Source organism: Anas platyrhynchos, chromosome 20, assembly GCF_047663525.1.
Source record: "Anas platyrhynchos isolate ZD024472 breed Pekin duck chromosome 20, IASCAAS_PekinDuck_T2T, whole genome shotgun sequence".
Classification (NCBI taxonomy): domain Eukaryota; kingdom Metazoa; phylum Chordata; class Aves; order Anseriformes; family Anatidae; genus Anas; species Anas platyrhynchos.
In genome coordinates, this window is record NC_092606.1 from 5,264,060 (window position 1) to 5,285,267 (window position 21,208).

Consider the following 21,208-nt stretch of genomic DNA (forward strand, 5'->3'; position numbering starts at 1 on the left):
AACTGTTTCATTCAGTTCAGAGGAGGAATCCTCCTCCAGTGGCTGGGCTGGGCTGTGGGGGAATGAGCTTTCTGTTCCTCTGAGGCTTATTTCCTTCAGGTGTAACTTTCTGCCCTCATTTGTGAGGGATTAGGGTCTCTGTTTCTACTGTGTATTTTGGTTGGATGGAAGGGAGGGACGGATCACTGCACTGCCAAGACATCTCCTGCTGTCTGGTTCCGTGCGTGCTTATTCCTGGCCCGTAAGAGCTGGGCTGTGCTCAGAAGGAGCAGAGCCTGGTGGTGTATCAGGAGGCTGCGTTCTGCTCTTCCCAGTGGCAGAGCTGTCACAGGATCTCGTAGCTCTTTGGCAGGCACAGAAGGGAGCCGGTCCTTTCAGATTTGCTCTGCTGGAGCCAGAAGGGTTATGGCAACAGCTCCTGTCTCTCTAGAACATGCAGAAGCATCAATTGTCGTAGCTTGTGAGCAGGGTGAACTGCTGATACCTCGTTCTTGCTGGGTGAAAAGCATCGGGTGGCTCAGCACGTGCCCTGCAGCTCAGCTGGGTGCACCCCTGCCCGTGTTTCGCCCTAGGGTGGAGATGCTGCAGCTGTACGAGCGCTGCATCCTGATGGACATCGAGTTCTCGGACGCGCAGAACGTGGACCAGCTGCTGTGGAAGAACGCCTTCTACCAGGTGATCGAGAAATTCCGCCAGCTCCTCAAGGACCCGCTGGGGGAAAACGCCCAGGACATTCGGATCAAACTTCTCCAGCTTCTAGATGAGGTAAGAGAAAGAATCCCAAACTCCACTGAAGCTTTGGGTGGGACTGGGCGGTGTTTGGGGTGGTGTAGGTGGACAACGAGCCTTCCTGGTCCTGCTTCTATCTCTGTGTGCCTTAAGCCATGCAGGGAGAACGTTCAGCTAGGTGGTGATTTAGCCCAGCAGGTGTGGGTCCAGGTGGACATTTGTTGTAACTTAAACCAGGCTTGTTTTGGTGGTCCTTAAAACCTCTGAGAAGGGAGATTGTTTGGCCTCATCGTTACTTTCTGAAGAGAAACAGCCCAGAATTCAGGGAGAGGAACCTTTCTTGCCCATGGTAGGGCCGGTGTGGTGATTTTGCCTTGCCCGGGAGGTTTGTTCCATCCAAGCACGTGTGTTTTTTTGCAGGGCGCTTTGTTTTTCGATGGCTTGCTCCAGAAGCTGCAGGTGTCGTACCAGTTCAAGCTGGAGGACTACATGGACGGGCTGGCCATCCGCAGCAAGCCCCTGCGGAAAATGGTAGGTTGGCTTCCCCCTGGGCACTTCTCACCCCGTCAGCTGCACGCAGCGCGCTGAGCTCAGGGTGCTGCCCGTGCCAAGAGGTAGGCAGCTGCACTGAATAGATGTCAGTGTGTTTGCAGGGAATCTCAGCTGCTGGAGAACTTGTTGAACCAACTCCAGGGCATTAACATTTCTTGGCGTCCTTTGCAAAGAAGGAGCTCTTTTTTTTTTTTTCGTTTTCTTTTTTCTTTTTTAAAATTAGCTCTGAGACCAGGCCTAATAAAGGGAAGGAAGTGCCCAAAGGTGCCCTGGCTCGGCCTTAGCTCTTTAACATCTCTAATTCCTGTGTGTGGAACTCAGAATAACGAACAAGGGGAGCGAACAGTTGCGCTGTCTCCCTGACACATGACAGCGATTGCCCTGAGCTGTGAGTGCAGGTGTGAGGGACAGCTGGAAGAGGATATTTTCGTCCAGCTCCATTCCCAGAGATGTGTTTGTGTTAGCCAGTTCGTCCTCCTCAAATTGGTCATGGGCTGAATGAGCCACAAATTCCAAAACCCACCTCCTCTGGGCAAGAGCTGGGACGTTGATGTAAGGGAGTAGCTGTCTGGGGATTGGGTTGCCCTTACAAGCATTGAACCAGTGCCCTGGAGCCTCATCATTTTAATTCTCTGGCCCTTCCGTGAGACCCTCAGTTTGGCAGTGACCTCCTCCTGCAGTCCCTGCACATTCACTGGGGTTTAAGGTGAGCCAGGGGTGTGCAGCTCGCACGTAACGTCCTGAATTCCTCCTTGCAGGTGAAGTACGCGCTGATCAGTGCCCAGAGGTGTATGATCTGTCAAGGGGACATCTGCCGGTACCGAGAACAAGCAAACGATACGGCCAACTACGGAAAGGCACGCAGGTATTGTGTTCCTCACCCCAGGGCTGAGGAGAGCTCTTCCTCTATCTGGTTACAAGGGATGCATCTCGTTTCGTGCTTTAACTTGCCCCTAGCCTCTTTTCACGGCTCCTCGTTGTGCTGCAGCCCTGTGAAGGTGCGAGGTGTAGCCTAGACTGCTTCGTACCCCAGTCAGCACCCCGCAGATCTGTTTTCCTCCAGCTGTCTGGCATGGAACTTGTTCTGTGCTGATCCTGTGACAGGCAGAGTTTGTGGTGCTGAGGCTGGCAGAGTGACTGCCGTGTTTTCTGCTAGCTTTTCAGCTAGGGGAGGTTCCCCTGTACGTGTCCATATGTTCTGACTGCATCAGGAGTTACTGGCGCTTGTTGCTTCCTGACACTCTTGATTTGCCTGGCATACTGTCTTTTTCCTGATTTTTTTATTTAATTTTATTTTTTTTTCTTGAACAAAGACTGATGGCGTGCAAATGAGCCTGTCACAGGGCATGGAGCCCTGAAACTTGTAGTGGTTTGCACAACAGGGCAGGGAAAGCTGCCTGGTTTGAACCTGTGGGCATCATGGAGTATGCTGGTATCTGAGGGGCTGGGAGGAACGTTGTGTGTTTGTGATGTGTCTGAAGAGAGTGACAGATCCATGTGGCATGATATAAACCAGATAACACGATTGAGGGAAGATAGGAGGGAGGAATGGGCTGCCACTGAACAGATCTCTCTTCTTTTGGGATGATTGAATATCTTGAAAATATTGGGATTGAGCTAAGCAACCAAAAAGGTTTGGTTCCAGCTGCCAAAAAGGCTAAAACGGGGATGGAGAGAGAAATGTTTCCTGCATAGCCTGCTCTCTGTGCCTGAGGCTGCACTGAGGACAGCGCTCGCTGGATCTGGCTAAATGCTTGTCTTCAGGCTGAGCCAAGAACATTTCTTTTTCCAGCTTTCTGCCTCGCCCTCTTGTCCTGTGCCCTGGTTCAGACTCTCCAGGCCGGGTACAGGCTTGCTGGCTGTGCATGCTCACGCAGGCAGAGGGCACTTGTGCAAAGGGCCTGTTCCCTGCAGGGCCTCCAGCACTTCGGAGGGAATTCTGTGCCCTTAACAGCGAGGAAAGCAACCTAACTTTTTCTCTGGTTCTTCTCTTCCTCAGCTGGTACCTGAAGGCTCAGCAAATCGCTCCCAAGAACGGCCGCCCGTACAACCAGCTGGCGCTCCTGGCCATCTACACGGTGAGGTGCTGGTCGTGCGAGGATGCAGAAAGCACAGGAAGAGCCTCCGGGAGGGTTAGGGGTTTCCATCTGGTGGAGGAAGACGTTTAAGGCAGTGCAGATGTGTTTTTTTTTTAAAGAAAGAAAGGCTGATGGCAGGGTGTGCTCTGTGGATCCCAGCTGTTGTGGCTTCAGGCAGCTTGGTTAGATACGCAGTGCTGCTGCAGGCTGTCAGCATCCTGGGAACGGCTCTGTAGGCTGTTGAGTGCACACATTTGAAAGGGGACTGCTTTTAAGGTTTTGCACGAGATTCTTGTGCTCAAGACCATGCTGTTGCAAGCATTCTGCTTGCCACGTCTTCAGTGAGCCTGTGAGCAGCAGTCTGAGCAACATCAACACACGACTTCCTGAGCTTTTGAGTTTTGCTGGCTACTCCAGCCATGCAGCAAGGCTCGTTGCAAGGAAGAATTGCAGCAGATAATGGGGGCATCAGAGCAGGGCATGGGGACTGGTAGGGGTCTGCCTATACAATGCTGAAATGTGCTGGTTTAAAACACCAGTTCAAAACTGCAGCATTTAGAAATGCACTTCCCTCGTGGCTGGGAATGGCCTTTCTGGCTCTCAGCGTGGGGCTAAGAGCAGCACAGTGTCTTGCCATGCTGTGACGGTCTGTAAGGCCAGCAGCACGTGGGCAAAACCCTAAATAGCTGCGGGTTGGTGGCATAAAGACTTGGAGGCTGCTTTCTCAGTGCTCCCTGTGCTGGCCTGGGGCAGGAAAGATGCTGCGAGTTTGCGTGAGTGTGCAGGGACTAGCCCAGGGGCAGGCTGAAGTGCGGAGGGCATCCTTCTCCTACACCCCTGCCAGGAGCCTGGCAACCCCTCCAGTATTCCTGGGCCTCTCCTCTTGTAAAACCCACGTGGAGTCATTTCCATACTCATAGCAATGTTGCAGAGTTATTTCCTGAACTGTCAGGAATTCACTGTTTGTACCGTTGCCCTTTGCTGTGATGTCTGCTGAGAGCTTTTTTGTGTGAGCCTCTGGGTTAACGGCTTCTGTGGCAGCCTCAGGGCTAGGGTGAGTCTGCAGGCTGAGAGGGGAAGGGGATTGAATGCGGAGGGAGAATTATCGGGGGGCTTGGCCTCAAACTTCCCAGGATGAGTGCTAGCTCTGAGCCTGGTTGTGTGTTTTTTTTTTTTTTTTGCAGAGGAGAAAGCTGGATGCTGTCTACTATTACATGCGCAGCCTGGCTGCCAGCAACCCCATCCTCACGGCCAAGGAGAGCCTCATGAGCCTGTTCGAAGAGACAAAACGCAAGGTGAGTAGGGGCTGAGCTGTGGGACGCGGCGGCTGCCTCAGCTGCCTCTCAGCTGGAGAGCTGAGGTCTGGAGAGAAGGGTGCTGGTGGCTTTGGGGCTCGGAGTCACCACCAGTTGACTGCTAAGAAATTCCATACTGGGATTCAAAAGAGAGAGAGAAAAAATGATGCTGCCTGTCTGCAGCCTGCTTTTGGGGTTGTGTAGTCAGCTGAATCTCTTATTTCTGGGTCACAGACTGTCAAAGAGCCCGGCTCAGCAAGGGCTGGAGGTTGCTGTGTTTTGCAGCACGGCCTCAGCATGCAGCTGGATTATTGCCTCATCCCAGCGAGGCGGGCGGCAGAGGCTGCGGTCCCTTTGTGCCCCAAATCAAAAGTGCAGCGTGTCGGCTGCCAAATGCTGCTAGGACTGGGCACGGCTTTTCTTGTCCCAGTGCAGTCAGATTCAAAAACCTCTCACCCGTGTCATCCTGTAGTGTCAGAAACCAACTTCTGAGCCTGTCAGTGAGTTATTGTCGTTTTGAAGCTGGCGCAAAAGCCACTTTCAACACATAAATGAGATATATTTTCCCTGCCCCTTGATCCCTGGGTGAGCTGAGCCTGTCCTGTCCTCGCAGGCAGAGCAGATGGAGCAGAAGAAGCACCAGGTGCTGGAGCTGAGCCCCAGCCGCCGGGGAAAGGGCAAGAAGCCCACGTTGCGACAAGTTGGGGACGACGCCACGCGGCTGGAGATCTGGATCCATCCCTCCCACCCCCGCTCCTCCCAGGGCCACGAATCCGGCAGGGATTCTGAGCAGGACAACGGGCTTGGGAACCTCAGCCCCAGCGACGTGAGTACTGCAGGAGGCGGCTGTTGGCTTTGGTGTCATGTGTTTGGAATGCGGTGGAATGACACTGGATCTGTTTTGCTTTCCTGTTGCTAAATTTTCCAGTGTTTTGGCTTCCCCTATGGGAGCTGTGCCTGGGTCAGGCTGAGGAGCTGGTGACCTCGTGCCTCTCATGTTTAAGGCATGTTGTTACCATCCCTTTCTTGGCAGCACGTGCTGCTGGGGCTGATGTGGAATAGGAGAGGCACAAACAGAAGATGCAGCGAAATGCCTCTGCTTTGCAGGCTCCGACCTGGGCGAGGTTGCCGGTGGGAAATGAGGTCAGGTGCTGGAGGCCGGGGGTAGCGGTGACCCGGGGAGCTCCAGGGCTTGTTCTGGAAGCGAGTCGTGTGTCCCAGTGCAAGCTCCCAGTCACCTGGCGCTGGGACAAACGCAAAAACCATGCTTTTAATTCCCAGTGTAGGTGTTACGCTTGCAGTGCTCGTTCTGCTGAGAAAAATCTCCTGTAAGGATTAAAAAAATTGGCTACTGGTGTCCCTGACCAGGCGGTTCGAGCTCCGTACCTTGCAGAAGGGGCCCGGGTGAGCTCTGTTTGTCAGGCCCAGGAATGCAGGCAAAGGCAGTGCTGGTTGGGAGCTCATCCTCTAGGAATCCTTGCATTGCTTTGGCACATGTGGCCTGCAGGAGGGCTTGCCAGGGAGCTCGGGGCTGCCTGTCCTAAAATGGCTGTTAAGGATGGGAGCCGAGCTGAGACCTTCTGTGCGCGCTGTGGGGCCCAGCGCTTCTCCAACGCGCTGGCGCTTTTATAACTGGTTTGTGACTTCAGCTGGGTGGAACTGGGGTGAAGTCTCAGAGCTGGGAGATAAGCTCTGGCACACTGCTGCTGCATTTTTTCGCTGTTACTGCCCTCGGTTGTTTTCCCTCTCCTCTGGCTTCTCTTCTGGAGACCTTTGCTTCCTCAGCATCATCGGCAGGAACGTGCCAGGCTTTGGCGTCTCCATAAATCACTGGTGGACGTGCTCTGACATACGATGCTGTGAGTGTTTCTGAGGCACTGGGAGTTTCTCCTTCGCGCTACTCCCATGTGGGGTGGTGTAACTGCTGGCGAGCTGGGGGCAGTGATGTTTGCGGTGTCTGCAGTGCGGCGACGTTTGCTGGAGCTTGCGCTCGATCTGCTCAGTGGGGGCTGCACTGCCTGAAGCTCAGGCCACTGGCAGTGCCTGTACAGACTCTGTCTGATTAGTCCTGGTCTCTCCAGCTGTTTGAAATGTTAGTGGCTGCTCCCACTAACACCGAGTGGCTGCACAGCCAGAACCCCAAAGGAGAGCTGAGGGCACAGATTTGGGCCCTGCTGGTTGTGGCAGCCGATATTTTTTGATTTGGGCTGCAGCGCGCTGCTTTGCTCCTCTTCTGCTGGCACAAATGCTTAGGGAGCTGTGCCACGACCGCGCCACCAAACCGATCCGGATGAAACACAACCAGGTGAAGCAGAAACGTGCGGTCTGTGTCGCTCCCAAAGTTCCCATGCTGCGAAGCTGGGGGCCGGACAAAAACAGCAGCTGTTTGGGAGGAAGCTCTGCGCTTCTGGAATCCTTGAAGCTGTGGCCTCCTACCCTCATCCTCATCTCGGCGGTGCTTTCGGGGGCTGGAGAGGAGCTGAGCAGTCTGCCTGCTGCCACGGTGTGGCACTGTTTGGCCTCAGAAAAGCCCTGCCTGGGCCAGAGGCAGGCGGCAGCCCTCATCCTGGCAGCACCTCTGCCCCACATCGCATCAGGCCCGTTCCCCACGCGGGCTGGGGCGGAAGGGAACAGCTCTGCTCCCAGGGGAAGTGTGCCAGTGCTTACGTGTCATTTCAGAGAAATGAGTCTTAAACCGTGTCACTGCCTCCTGGTGCCTTCCTTGCCAGCGTGAGCCCTGGGGAAGGCTGGGGCTGGTTTTTCACTCATGCTGACAGTTGTGCTCTGCAGGTAGCTCCTCGGCTATCAGCCTTTGTGGCAGCTGCTTGCTATTTCTGGCCCAGAGAAGGTCATTTTTTGGCTCAAAATGGGAAAGTGTCGAGCTTTCAGAAGCAGGGACAACAACACAAGCGTAGACCCGAACAGCTCTGGCCAATACAAGCAGGGTGGGAGCAGGCTCCTTGTGCCCTTTCCTTCAAACCCAGCCCGAGCTAAAGGAGCCTGGCAGCTTTGTTGGTAACCTGAAATGGTTTGGGATGTTTTCCATCCTCGCTGGCTGCCTCCTTTGCTGTGCAGGCAGCTCAGTACCAGTGCTGCCTGGTGGCACACAGGGCAGGGAGATGCTGAACGCTTCCCTCCCAGCACCTCCTGATGTGCCTGCTGCCCTGTCAGCGAGCAGAGTCTGCTCAGTGCATGCCTTTAGGCTGCTTTTTTTTTTTCCTCCCCCTTCTGTGGCCCTATATAAAGACCCAAACCCCATTACTTTGTTTCAGGGTCAGAAGCTAGCCGAGTGGGGTCAGCAAAGCGTGACGGCGAGGCTGCAGAGGGGCAGCCCGTGCTGCAGCCACCGCGGTGGCAAAGGCAGCGTGCGGCGCTGGCAGCTCGCCTCGGCGCTGTGTGTTTAGGGGGAGGCTTGGCACAGCTGCTTCTCCCACTCTTTGCTCCGGCATCTTCTTCTAGGAAGATGCAGAACTGGAAGCGTGTGCCATCTGCCTGCACCAAGGGCCGTGCAGCTTCGTTTGGCCCCTCTCTCATTAACTGGATTTGGTGCCGCTGGCACGGAGGGCATGGGGAGGGCTCAAAGCCAGCAGAAGAAGCGTTTGGGTCGAAGCCAGTCCTTTTTGTGCTTAGGCTTTTGTCCGTTAGGCCTGCAGCCTTTTGGAGTTTCGTTCTGTGAATCTTTCCTTCTGGCCGTTCTCTGTGGTCTCCTGTTTGTTGTTTGCTTCTAGGTGTGCAGCGACACGAGAATCCGGGCTGCCCCGGTGCCCTGCTTACCCCACAACATGAGGTTACTGCCTGTAGGATTCCTACGAGAAAAGCAAAAGGGAGACTGAACCGATGAGTGGCCGTATTCCCTTTTTTAATAACAAAACCAAAAGCTGGATAGAGCAAAGGGAGCTGGAGAGCCAGGTCCTGTTTCTTCGCTGCCATTGGTTTCGTTTGCCTTGGGTCTGTCTTGATCTCAGGTCTGATAGTGCCGGCTGCAGCTTGCTGCGCAGACTGTGAATTGGTAGAGTAAACAGGGCAAACGTGCCGTCAGTCTCCTGAGAAAGTGTTAATATTACACTGCGTTTGAGATTTTAATCACCCCTGTCAGGAAATGCTGAGTTAAGGTTCCCACAGTTGCAATTGCCCGCTGCCTGCACGCTGCAGCAGATACTTCCTTATGCGATCACGCAGCGTGCATGCACCACAGATTGCTCCATAGCTGCAGCTAGGATTAGGGAAGAGAGGTTTTCCCTTGGCACACCAGTAATTGAATAATAGTTCTCTCCAGATGTCTGAATGCTTCGGAATCATTAAAGAATTAAGCCCGCTAGGCTCTTAGCGAGAGGTCAGTCTCGTAGAGCCGGCGCGAGTTTGGCCACCCCAAAAGGAGGGCCACCCAAAAAGCCCCTAGGAAAGCTGAGAAAGAGTTGAGATCTGCTGCAGTTGAGAAGTTCAGAGCGGGTTTTCACCTCCAGCTCTTTGCTTTCCTCTCAGCAGCAGGGAACACGGACATTGGGATTCCTGCAGATGGGCGGCGAGTATCACCAGGAGCTCTAGCAAAAAAAGGGGAGAACAAAGTTCTCTCACCAGGCTGGACGCGGTATCCTGCTTCTGCATTTCCTCCTGGTTGCATGCCCTGCTGTTCCCTGGAAGCTCGCTGTACGCCTGGAGTCAGGCTGTGCTGGCAGCGGGTGCAAGTGCCAGGAGACAGCAGCAACGCGCCGGGGCTGTCAGCAGCGCCTATCCTGGGGTGGGAAGCTCTAGAAATTGAGACGAGCGTTAGGCATGCAGGGAGCTGGGCCTCTGCTCCTCTCTGGGATGCTGAAGGTGCTGTCGTCTCACAGCAGGGGCGGTTGTGAGATTTGTCCTGCTGCTTTTTGACCCTCTGGGGCTGGATTCAGCCAGCTGGGAACTCGTCTGGCAGTGCCTGGTTGGGGTTGGCTTCACGATAGCTCTAACTGTGATTCTTTTTTTATTTTTATTTCTGAGGTGGGACGTGTGCAAGGATTCTCACCCATCTTTCTCAGTCCTTCTCTCCTCTCAGTTTTATTTCTGTCACTGCCTGTCTCGTCCTAGCACCACGATGCTGCATCCGATCATGGTCCAAGGCAGGAGAAGGCATTTTGGGGAGCGCTTGTGCCTCCGGGAGCACTGGGGGTTCCTGGGGGCTCCCTGAGCCTCTGCCTTGATGGCGGGAGTGCGTCCTCGGTTGGGAAAAGGGTCAGTGTCCTGGTCAGCTCCTGCATGTTTCACATCCGTTTTTCCTTGGCTGTGTTTGTTGTTTCTGCTCTGTGTACTTGTTCCTCTTCGGCAGCAGCCGCTCGGCTGACTCTGGGCTGGCTCTTTCTCCCGGCTGGCTTCAGGCTCTGCAGTTTTTCCTCCGGGGTTCCGCATCTGGAGAGGAGCGCTTCGAGGGCAGCAGCAGGATCAACCCTCCTGTTAGGCTTTTTGGGGTTTTGGCAGTGGCTTTTAGCCGTTTTGCCCCATCAGCCTGGCCGCTATTTGGGCCAGACACACGAGGTGGTGGCAGGGACCTGGGTTTGGAGCTGGGGTTCCCTGCTGCTGCTGCCTGCAGTCCCTAGGAGCTTCTGGCATGCCCAGAGGCCACTGTGGTGTGATCTGAGCATCTGTGAGCCTGATACCCGCAGAAACACCCCAGTTTATTTATTTGCCCTTCCCTGTCAGCTCGTTTCTCACCTCGCAGCTCTTCTTCGTGACACCCCAGTAGGAATTAGTGACGGGTGGCAGTGGAATTGGTGTTGTTCTGTACCAACAGCTGCTCTGCCACACGCACACGTGGCCAAGAAGCCTCTTGGGAAGGTCACTGGTGGCAGCCTGTGACCACCCCGCCGGGCGGCGCTTCTGGGGACACTGAAGGATGATGCCTGCTCCTTTCTCTTCCATCTAGGCTCTGAAGGATAATCCCTGCTGGCAGGAGTACAGGGCTCTGCTTGCGGCCCGTGGCGTCAGGTGGGCAGAGTGCTCACACAGGTCCATTTTAGGAGCCTGTGGTGGGGAAGACGAGCCCGAGCAGCCAGGACTGTGCTCCTGCTTTAGCTGGGCAGCCCAAAATCCCGGCCGTGCGATGGAGCAGGCTCTGCAACTCCCCACTGCCTGCTCCCTGCCTTCCCGTCGCTGCTGCTCCCGCACAGGGCCACCCTTCAGGCTGCTGCTGCTGCCCTGGGAGCTCCCAGCCCCGCGCTAACTCTCGCCTGCTTTTATTTTACACCCAGCGTTGTGCTCCTGTGCAGACAGCAGAGGGGATGGAGGCCCCACAAGCCCGGCAGTGCCTGGAGATGCCCAGCGGCCAGCCGGCCGCCGAAGCCACTGCTCACACCCATCCCACATCTGAGCCGAGCCCTAGCCGTGCTGTAGGTGTGTCCCCAAAGGGAGGGGACACGAAGCGAGGGACTGTCCCCTCGGCCTCTCTCAGCGCAGGAGAGCAACACCAGGTCTTGCAGAGGGCCTTGGGGCAGGCTTCCATCAGCACCTTGTGCCTCCCCCGTGGCACAGACAGGAGAGGGAGGCTCTCTGGGGCCAGAACACCAGGTGCTGGCAGCCAGCTGAAGGCTGCCCCTCCTCATTCCTCTCCGTTGCCCACCACCCACGTGCAGCAGCAGCGTGAGCTGTCGAGTCCTTAATTCTCATGCCCAGAGCGGTGCTTGAGAGGGAGCAACATGGAGTTCCCTCTGCCCTGCCCAGGCAGCCTCCTGCCCTCACCCCCGCAAGCTCGCAGGAAGCAGTTTGGTTTGGTTACTCATTCGTGGAGGTCAGGCCCGGGTCTGGGTATTTTTTTTCCCTTTGTGTTTAGGAAACGGTTTACAAACTGCTTTGAGCACGGGGGAGCTGGTAGCGTGCGAAAGAGGCTTCTCAGCCCCTTCGCTGCTGGACTCGCGTTAATTCTCTGCCCTGCCTCCCCTTCTGTAATCTCTGTCTCGGTTGGCAGCATGAGTATTTCTGAGTGCTTTCCCCAGGCTGCAACCCCTCCGCCTCCTAATCTGACCTCGGTCACCAAACCACCCCGGGGCTTTATTTTTACTCCAGCCGTTTGGTTTCGCGCGGTGAGCTTGGTTTCTTTCCCCCAGCAGTGAGAAGCCTTCTCTGCGGAGGAAGTAAAAGAGTGCCAGGCTGCAGTTGAAGCTGGTTAAACACCAAAACCACACTCCTAGCCTCTCTGGGCTTGAGACGTGACATTCAGCCATGCAGCTCGCGCTGCCTTTTTTGCCTGCTGCCAGTTGTGCACCCTCCCTGCTCACCCTGAATTTCTAAAAACTCTAAAAACTGCTCCTTTTTTCACTTCAAAACAGTGCTAAAGACCCTCAGCTGCAGTTCAGGCTCTCCAAATCTGCCCAGGAGCACTGTAGCACGCTGCTGGGGCTTGTGATGCCCCGTGGATGCTCAGCAGCGCTCTGCTGAAGCCTCCCCGAGCTCGGCACAGCTCAGGGAGCCTGCTGTGTGCACGCGTGTCGTGTCGAACCCACACGTTGCTCTCCAGCCCAGCTTGACCTTTTTGTCACTACCCAGAAAGTGAAGGCTTAAGCCGTCGGTAAGAGTTTCCAGCAGTCGGTGTTGCCTTTTTCATTTTTTTTTAATTTTTCTGAATTTTATTTTTAGACCGTGCTGGCGGTTGTGTTTAACTGCGAAGGACGAGGCAGGGCCTGACGTTGCTCGAAGGGGAGAGACACCGACACACCGCTCCCCTTGCGGTAACGAGCATCTGGTGCTGATGTGTGCTGAGGGATCAGAGGTGGGAGAGAGCTACGAGGACATCGAGGCCTCGTGCCTGTGCGAGGGGCTCTGCTACATCCCAGAGAGGCTGCGGATGAGGAGGGGGGCAAAGCTCCGACTTCCAACAAGCTTCTCGTGCTCCAAACCCGAGTACAATCATCCAGAAACCGCCTTCCCCTGTCACTCACTCTTTTCCTCATTTCCTCTCCTGCTGGTGCTGATCAGCCCGGGATTTGTGTGTAACCAAACCCCTCCTGCTGCTGCACAGGAGGCCTTGCTCGTGGCAGCGGGTTTGATGGGCCAGGCGCTGCGGAGCGCTGTCGGGAGGGGAGGGTTTTGAGCTTCAGATGAGAAGGCGGCAGGAATTGGCAGTGCTGGTAAAGGAAGTAAAACGTCTAAGAGCAGGATTGGGAAATTTCCCAGAGCAGGGTGAAGCCTGTCATGCGGTGACTGCTGCTCTTGAGCTTTTTTTTTTTTTTTTATTTTGCTGTTGTTCTTGTTGGTCTAACCTTGATCTCTGTCTGCAGTTGGCCCGCTCCAACTTTTTCTGCCGTCTGTTGAACGCTTTTTGGGATGGCACCTCGCGTTCCGCAGCCAAAACCCTTTATTTCTGCCACGGGGAATATTTATTTCTTTCCACTGTTGAATGAGCCACTTCCAGCCAGGCCTCGTATCCACTCTGGAGGTGGGTATTAGGAAAGAAACTTCCTTCCGGAGGATCAGGGAGTGGGACCTGCTGGAATCTGTGTCATTTCCTCTGTCCTTGGCTCTGCTCTTCCTCCCCGGCAGCCCTCAGTGCTGCGTGGCGCACACAGGAGAGATGAAGATGCCTTCGTGCCCCGGGTAAAACCACCCAGGTAGGAGCAAAGGCTCCAGAAGAGCTCCCCAGGCAGCGCCCTGCCCGTGCGTGGGCAGCCAGCAGCAGCCCTCGCTGCCCTCTGCCCCCCCGAGGGATGCAGCCGGGGGAGCAGGAGCGCGAGGAGCAGCCCGTGGCCGTGCTCTCAGCCTTCTGGAAGGCTCAGCCTCCGCTCAGCCTGCTGGCCAAACGTCTCCTCTGCCGGCCTAATCCCTTCCTCAGCCTTTTTGGGTTAGATCTCTGCCGTCCTCACCTTCCTGAATTTCTCCTGTGATCTCCCTCCCTCGTGCTCGACCCCACAGCTGATCAGCTCTGGGGTAGCGCAGGTGGCTCACGACACCCCGAGCTCCGTTAGGGGAAGGTCTCGCACCAGCAGAGCTCGTTGCACGTTCCTCGCTGTCACGTTTTCATCGCAGATGCTGGTTTCTCCTGGCAGACAGCGTGCGTTTGAGCCTGAGCTGCTTTCTGCCGGGGGGTTTCAGCACGCAGCCTCCCCCCTACCTGCTGGACAAAGCACGGCCCTGCCCGGGTCATCCCTCAGTGCTTAACCAGCTGCAGCCTTCAAGAGCTGAGCTCGTCTCCTAAATGACCTGCAGCACCAGAGCCAATTTGTGAAACATTTAGTGTTGAAAGTGAACTTGATATCTCAGCTGAGGACCCTCTTTGGCGTGTTTGCATAGATTCATGGAGTTTATGGCCAGCAGGGACCATTAGATCATCTAGTCTGATCTCCTGTATATCACAGGTCCTTAAATTTCAGCCTGCTACTCCTGCGTGAAGCCAAAGAACTCGTGTTTGGCTCAAGCAAAACTTCCAGAAAGACATCCAGCCTTGAGAATCCACCCTCTTCCTGGGGAGTTTGTTCCAGTGGTAATTGCGCTGGTTCTGAAACATTTCTACCTTGTTTCCAGAGTGAATGTTTCTCGTTTGTTCGTCTGCTTTGCCTTGCTGCTGCTGCAAAGAGCCCTTCGGTGCTGCCGAGGTCCTTTGCGCATGCAACCAAATCACCTCCTGGGTTTTTTGATACGCTAAGCGGATCGAGCTGTTTAGGTTTTTCACTGCCAGGCGTTATTTCCAGCCGTTGAAATCACTTTTACGGCCGGCTTTTGGACCTTTTCCAATTTTTCAGCACCTTTTTTTGAAATCAGGGCACTAGAACTGGGTGCAGTATTTCAGCATCGGTCTCAGCGCCGTGTGTAGATGGCAACGTGCTGCCCGGTGCCTCTCTGCTCCTCTGAGGGACACCCTGTCCCTCCTGCCATCCTACCAGGAGGTCCCTCAAGCAGTCCCTTGAGCCTTTTTGGAGAAGCTGCCTCGGGCTCAGGCTCCTGGAGGCATATTTTCCATGACCCCAGATGCGTAACGTGGCATTTGATGTTGGAAAGGCTCAGATTGTGAAAGGATTGTAATAACTGTGCGTGAATGCGCTGCAGCCATCCTTGCTTATCGTTCCTTTTGTGTCTCAGGCAGTCAGGCGGCTGAATTTACTTTCAGTTTGTCGATAAAAACACTGCCAGCGAGGCTACACCAAGCTCTTCCCACCCCGTTCAGTGGGGGTTCCCTGAAGACCACTGCTTTTTAAGATGTTAACTCAATCAGGTTTTATTTAATTTTGCTACGTGGTGTTTAGTCTAATATTTTTTCAGGAATGCTGCATATTACTAATTTAAATGCTTTACAAGCAGCTTAGGTTACGAGTGTGGCTGAAGAGGAAATCACATGCGTGTAAATATTCCATTTGACCTGTTTTCCTTAAACTGAAAGTCCCGCTAATGGCTTCGTTACTAAATCACGTTAAACGTCCGCATGGGCCGGGTATTTATTTCAGAGCCGGTGAAGTCACCGCTGCTTGATTTTACATTACGCTTGTCCTGCTCGTGTTTCTCATCTCACCTGCTTTTGATGAAGGGCTTCCTAAATGCCTCTCTTTGTCTTGCTGGGATGCTGACTTGTGACTTTTACAGCCACGAGATGCGTCCTGGAGCTGCTGCAGTCCCAAAGATGAGAAAGCTGCAGGAGTGCATCGAGTTTTCTTTACCTGTAAATGAATTTCTTAAGCCTCAAGGCCACGAGGCATCAGGATTCCCTCTTTTTTCCATATCGTAGTAAATTGGATGCTACACTTGTGCAGTGTCTTGCCTTAAGTATTGGGATTCTCCCAGGAATTGCTTCTGTAGCTACAAAAATGGATCTAGTTCAGGGCATTGCAACTGCTGAACAGAAACCTGCACTGGAACACGTGGCGAGGAGCAGCACCGGCGGCTCTGTATCCAGCTCTGTTTCCATTCCTGGCTGCAGGTAGTGCACAAAGAGGAATTATTATGCTAATTAGCCCAGCTGGAATTTGCCCACAGCTCTGTAGCTACCTCATAAATCCTGCAAAAGATGCCAGCCATCCCTGCTAGCCCCTGGACGTGACAGCCGTTTGCACAACGCACTCTCCACCAGCACGCTGCTGTAATTGCACCTGCAGCAGCGAAACCCTCCTGGTGCCTTGCCAGTGAAGCCCTCTGCAGCGTCCTGGGCTGTCTGGGAAGCTCCTCTCCGTGCTGGCTGCTGATTTAGTGAGGTAGTGACACGGAAAACTCCACCAGAACCATGCCATGCAGGCTCGGGCTCCTTGTAGGGCCACCTCTAGGGGAGATTACGGCCCCGCTGCTGCCCTTGGGCTGGGTCGGCACATGGCAACGAAGGAGAGGGGAATAATCCTCATGTGTAACGTGGTGTATCCAGCCCCTGAGCTGGGACAGACAATGTGGCATGGTTTGGGTGCCTGGATGTTATTTCACACAATTCCCAGCAAGGAAGCTGTGCCTGGAAAAGCCTGGCTGCCCGAGAAACCCCGAAAATATTTGGGACGAGTGTGGTACGTGTTTTGGAGCTGAACTGCGTGGCTCTGTGGTCTGTATCCCAACCCCTTGTCACTGAGGATACCCCGAGACTCGGGAGGACGCCCCGCTGGGCTCCAGTCCCTTCCACTCCAGCGGAGACAGCGCGTTTGTTACAGGCACTTCTGCATCTGGTCTCTTGATTAATGGACTTGTCTTTTGCAGCCTATTTTGACTCTGACACCGCTTTCTGCTCCGCAGATGCTTTGCTGATGTTGAAGAAAGTTTGCCTCGCTTGATAAAGACCAGATCCTGAAATTTACTTCCAAACCTGAAGTAACAATTTTTAACTTGAAACGGTTTTTTCCCCAGGAGTCACGGCTCCAGAATCCTTCCCTTATTTGGTGCCTCCTTCGCAGCTGGGACCGATGCTCAGGTGCCAAAGCTCGGCGCTCTCCCCGCGGGGAGCCAAGGGCGGCCGCGCCGGGTCCAGGCACGGGAGCTCGGCTCCGCGGCGCTCCTTTTCCTGCGCACCCCGCTGGCATTTCCTGCGTTCCTGCGCTAGGGTGGGAGACGCGTTCTCAACCCTGTTTCGCTCCGAGTCCCTCGAGGTCGGCTCTCGCTTTTCTTCCTCCCTGGCTCCAGCCACGACAAACCTCTCCTTGAGCTGCCCGGCTGCCTCTGGGCTGCGTGCTGTCAGGACGTACTCCCCGTGGCCTCCCCGGGATTCGAGCTGCCCGTTGCTATCTGCGCCGCGAGCGGTTTGTTACTCGCTGTTGATTTCATCCATGGCAACAAATCCACTTTGGTTGGCGCTGCGCTGTGTGAATGCTCCCCGAGCAGCAGCGGGTTGCTTCCTCTGGTGAGGTTGCCTCTTCCCAGGTGGATTTAGTCTGTCTGCACATGCTGACTCATGACAGCCGAAACAGCTGTTTTCAGCTTCAGGCACTACTGTGTGCAGGGACCCCTTCTTCTTCTTGACAGCTGGTTTGTTTTTATAACTAATGCCTTCACTATATGCTCATAACTTCCATATCGGTGGTGCCCGCTCTTCAGCTGGAAGGGACAAAGCCCGTTTTCTGCCATCGTTTCATGTTTTGTGAGCTTTGCTTGGGCTGGTGGGCTCATCCCAAGAGACCAAAGGGAACCAGCCAGCTTTGTTTCCCCAGCCCCAAGGAACAAAGCTGCCCACAGGGAGCTCTGCATTCCCCCGGCATCCCCACGGGGACAATTTTTAGGAAGCCGTGGGCCGTGCCTGGTGCTGCACGCTGGCTCAGATGAATCCAGGCGGTCGGTGCAGCTCTCCCCTTCCAGTACCGGGGTTGGGAGCGTGGCGGCAGGGCTTTGGGGAAGCTTTTCTCTCCACCAAATGCAGAACGGGGGGCGCTGGGACTTCCTCCTCCCTGCCCCACGCCGCCGGGTGGAAGTCGCCGTTTCCCTCTCGCCGTGAGAAGCGGCGCTTGGCTCCCCGAGGCCGAGGGGCAGGTGAGTCACTCCGGGACGAGTCATTCAGAGAAAAAGCCCAGTCAAAGCAGCCCGTGGCCCTCGCGTGAACTCGGAGATGAAAGGTCCAAAGTTAAGCGATGAGCTCATCAAAACCTTGAGGCTGTGAGAGAAAAAAAAAGGGATGAAAGAAGCACGAAAGGTGCCTCCTCGCCATGCCACGGTGCCGGGGCGCACGGGGCTCGGCCTGGGCTTGCTGGGTTCGTGCTGAAGTTGGCAGGAGGCACGAAACCTGCTGCTTTCCCAGAGGCAGGTATCCTGCTTCCTCTTTAAAAAAAAAAGTGATGTATGCACTGGTGTCCATCCCAGCACCGGGTCCTGTGCTGCGTGACCGCCTAGTCCTTGGCACTGCGGGTGGAAAGGCCAAGCTTGGAGCTCCCTCTGAGAAGGTTTGGGTGCAGCCGGGTCCTGCCCAGCCCTCCTGGAGCCGGGTGTCTCTGCGGGAAGGCTCGGTGCCTGTTCCTCTGTGGGCGTCACTTTCCAGTGGAGGTGGGGAGTTTTGGTACTCCCCCGCTGCCAGGAAAGGATTGCAGGGTGAGTGCTCCCGAGGCTGTGGGCTGAACGTGGGCCTTGGAGGTGAACTGCTGCCCTCGTTTCTCATTTCCCCTACATGCCACCTGCCCGGCAGCCTTACCGTGGGCTTTCCAGGGTCAGGCTGGGGCCCTGCGTGTTGCTGGAGGCAGCGTCTCTTTTCCACATCCCCTCACCGAGGAGCACGGAGCTGACAGCTCCTGCAGCCTGCAAGAGAGAAGGGGGAGAGCGCTGCTCAGGGCTGGGAGCTGCCTGCAGCTCTCGGGGTGCCTGATAGCAGCTGGAGCCACGGAGCTGGTCACAAACCAGCTTTCCACCTCCACAAGGCGTTGCCTGAAGGAAAACATTAATATTTTGAGCTCCGAGCTGCCTCGGTGTCTTAAAGAGGGTGGTGGAGGAGCAGCCGTCCGAGCTCGGCTGGCAAAGCGAGCGAAGGCTTTGCGGTGCTGTCCCAGTATTCCCCGGCCTCTTCGGGTTTTCATCTGCAGAGTTAATAAAATGGTGGCAAATAAAGTCAGGTTCCAGCGGAAAGGGCTCTTGAGGGCAGCCGTAAAATAGCGAGCAAGCACGAAGCCCTTGCTGCGGGGGCCAGTTTAATTGGTCTGGCTTGTTTTATGAGACAGGTTTTATGTTGAAACTCGCACATGGCCCAGGAGCGGCTCTGCAGCAGGGCATCCTTCTCCTGCACGGGTCCTCGGGGAGCTCAGCCCGGGTTCATTACCCCGAGGCAGTCGCACCCCGTGGAGCTCCTCGTGGAAGCACCGGCGTGAGCTGCACACGAGGCAGGAGGAGCTCCAAGGCTGGGGCAGCCTTTTGGAGCCTCGGCAGCGTCCTGGCACCAGGCTGGCACAGCCAAAACCCTTCCTGCTGCTGTCCTGCTCCTCCCTGTGCTCCTGGGTCCCCCTGCAAGTGGAAGGAGAGGGGCTCCTGGTGTCAGATCCTTGCACAAAAGGAATTGGAGCTGTGGTGTTGGGACCTGGGGCTTGGAGCCTGGCTTTTGTCACCGCAGTGGTGTGTGTGGGGGGGGGGGGTGCTAGCTGGAAGCTTCTCGTGGTGGAGAAGGTAAAAGAGAGGCCAGGCCATCCCCAGGGATACGCAGCCACCACCAGGGCTGGGCAAAGTGACTTTTTACCACTCCCAGCCTTCTTCAAAGCTGTTCAGATAAGGATGGGGAAAAGCCCAGAGCGCTGCTGAGCTAGCAGAGGTGGCTTCGAGTGGTGGCAAACATTTGTTTCGGTTAGATTTTGGTGTTATTGGACCAAAGCGGGGCAGGAAGCTGGTATTACACCACGTGCTTTGGAGTTTGCCCTGCATCCACTCAGCTCCACGTTGCTCTAGCAGCTCACAGGAGAAATAACGAGCCCATGGGGTTAAATGCAGGGGCACGGCAGCACCCCAAAACCCCTCGCTTCTGCAGGCTGCCCCGGCACGGCACCGAGAAGCGCTCCCAGCTTTGCTGCTGAGTTTCATGAACATTTCCCTCCCCACCTCAACCAGGGGCTGCCTGCAGCTCTGTGCCAACCTGAGCACCCCCAGAGCCGCTTCTCAATTTCTGTTTCTTCTCCCCACCGGGTGGAAATGCCACGCTCTGGGCCACCTTTTGCAGAAGCCACCGGGTCCTGGTGTGTGCTCGGGGCTGAGCTGAGCCCAGCCCGGCTGCTGCGAGCCCCCAGGTCCCGGCAGAGGGTGCTGTGTCTCCACCGCCCTCTCCCCGCTCAGCATCCAGCTGTTTGGCACTTGCCCTCGCCTGCATGCATGATGTTTGTAAGAGTTTGGGCATGTCCATTTGGTTCCCATCTCCAGTGCCACCCCCAGTATCCAGGCCAGGTTCTTCTGTCACTGGGGACATTCTTAATTCACAGGAAATCGGAGAGAGTTTAATTGTTTTCTCCTCTCTCTCTCTCTCTCTTTTTTTTTTTTTTCCCATGCAGCTGAACAAAAGGTTCATCCTCAGTTTTCTCCATGCCCATGGGAAGCTGTTTACCAGGATTGGGTAAGTGTGCAGGATGTTTATTTTATTTTCCTACATTACAAGTCTTTTTGGAATTTAATATTGTTAGCAACTAAGCTGTGTTTGGAGCTGAGGGCACAGGGTGTGAATTCTTGCAGGCCTAGCCTCCTGGTTCCTATTCTCCTTACCCGCCCTCCGGTCCACGCTGGTTATTGGGGGGGTTTTTTCTTCCCCCACCTCAAGGCCTGATCCTGCTGGTGCACCAGGACCCTCTGGCAGAGGCTGAGCTCGGCCAGCTGAGCCTCACACGGGTGGGACCGGAGGCTGTTTTCTCCCTCTCCTGGCCCCAAACCGTGCTCCCTCCCCATTAATCTCAGGAGTTTCCCCGACGTTTTCCACTGCCCCCACCCTCAGCCAGCGGGCAGGGGGCTCTGGGGGCTCCCTGGGGGCAGAAGGGTCCCCAGCACGTCGAGACCAGCTTCACCCTTCATCTCCTCGCTGCCATTTCGGGGGAAGCCTCGCAGCTGGGAGCTGTGGGAACGGCTTTACACGAAGTGCCCCTTGGCCACGTCTGTCATAAGCTGGGTTCAAATAACGGAGAGCTCTCCTGGAAGCAAAGCGAGCCTGATCCAGGCCTGGGCTGCGGGCCCAGCCTTGGGGACGGGACAGCCTTCTGACCCAAAGAGCAGAGCTCAGCCTTGCAGCCCACAGGCTTCCCCAGAGCTGTCCCTGCTCCTCAGGAGGACTTTCCCTCACCATCAGGTGGCAGGGACCTGTCCTGGCCCCGTCCCTCCTAGCCGAGGGGAAGCAGAGGCTGCAGGACGCCAGCACCAACCCCAAACACCAGCACCAACCCCGAGGTGCAGCCTAAAGCCACGGCACTTGTTCCACGTGATGGGACAGCTTGCTGGAAGGGCACATGCTTGAATTTACACCCTCCATAAATCCACGAAGCAGGAGCAGCTCCTGACAACCCTCTGGAGAGCCAAATGTCCGAGGGAGAGGGGGAGAGCGACGCACTGCCCGCTGCTGCTCTGCCTCCCTCCCTGAATCCCAGTTCCCTGCTTGGGGCAGCAGCGAGGAGGCAGCGCTCGATGCCCTCAGGAAATCAGGAGGAAAGCTGCCCGTGAATTTTTGGGAAGTGCAACGTGTCTGTGCTGCAGGGCAGA

The 21,208-nt window shown here is 55.6% G+C and overlaps 1 protein-coding gene across 6 annotated transcripts in view; it reads left to right on the top strand.

The window, feature by feature from the left end:
- The window catches only part of SMG6 (SMG6 nonsense mediated mRNA decay factor), a 110,687-nt gene that overhangs the window by 3,441 nt on the left and 86,038 nt on the right, over window positions 1–21,208 (top strand). For all 6 annotated transcript variants that reach the window (XM_072025997.1, XM_038165710.2, XM_072025999.1 and 3 more), the window contains exons 3-9: window positions 573–765; window positions 1,150–1,260; window positions 2,040–2,146; window positions 3,281–3,359; window positions 4,544–4,654; window positions 5,268–5,480; window positions 20,020–20,081. In XM_072025997.1, the coding sequence (XP_071882098.1) occupies window positions 573–765; window positions 1,150–1,260; window positions 2,040–2,146; window positions 3,281–3,359; window positions 4,544–4,654; window positions 5,268–5,480; window positions 20,020–20,081 (876 nt within the window). The remainder of the gene's footprint in view (window positions 1–572; window positions 766–1,149; window positions 1,261–2,039; window positions 2,147–3,280; window positions 3,360–4,543; window positions 4,655–5,267; window positions 5,481–20,019; window positions 20,082–21,208) is intronic.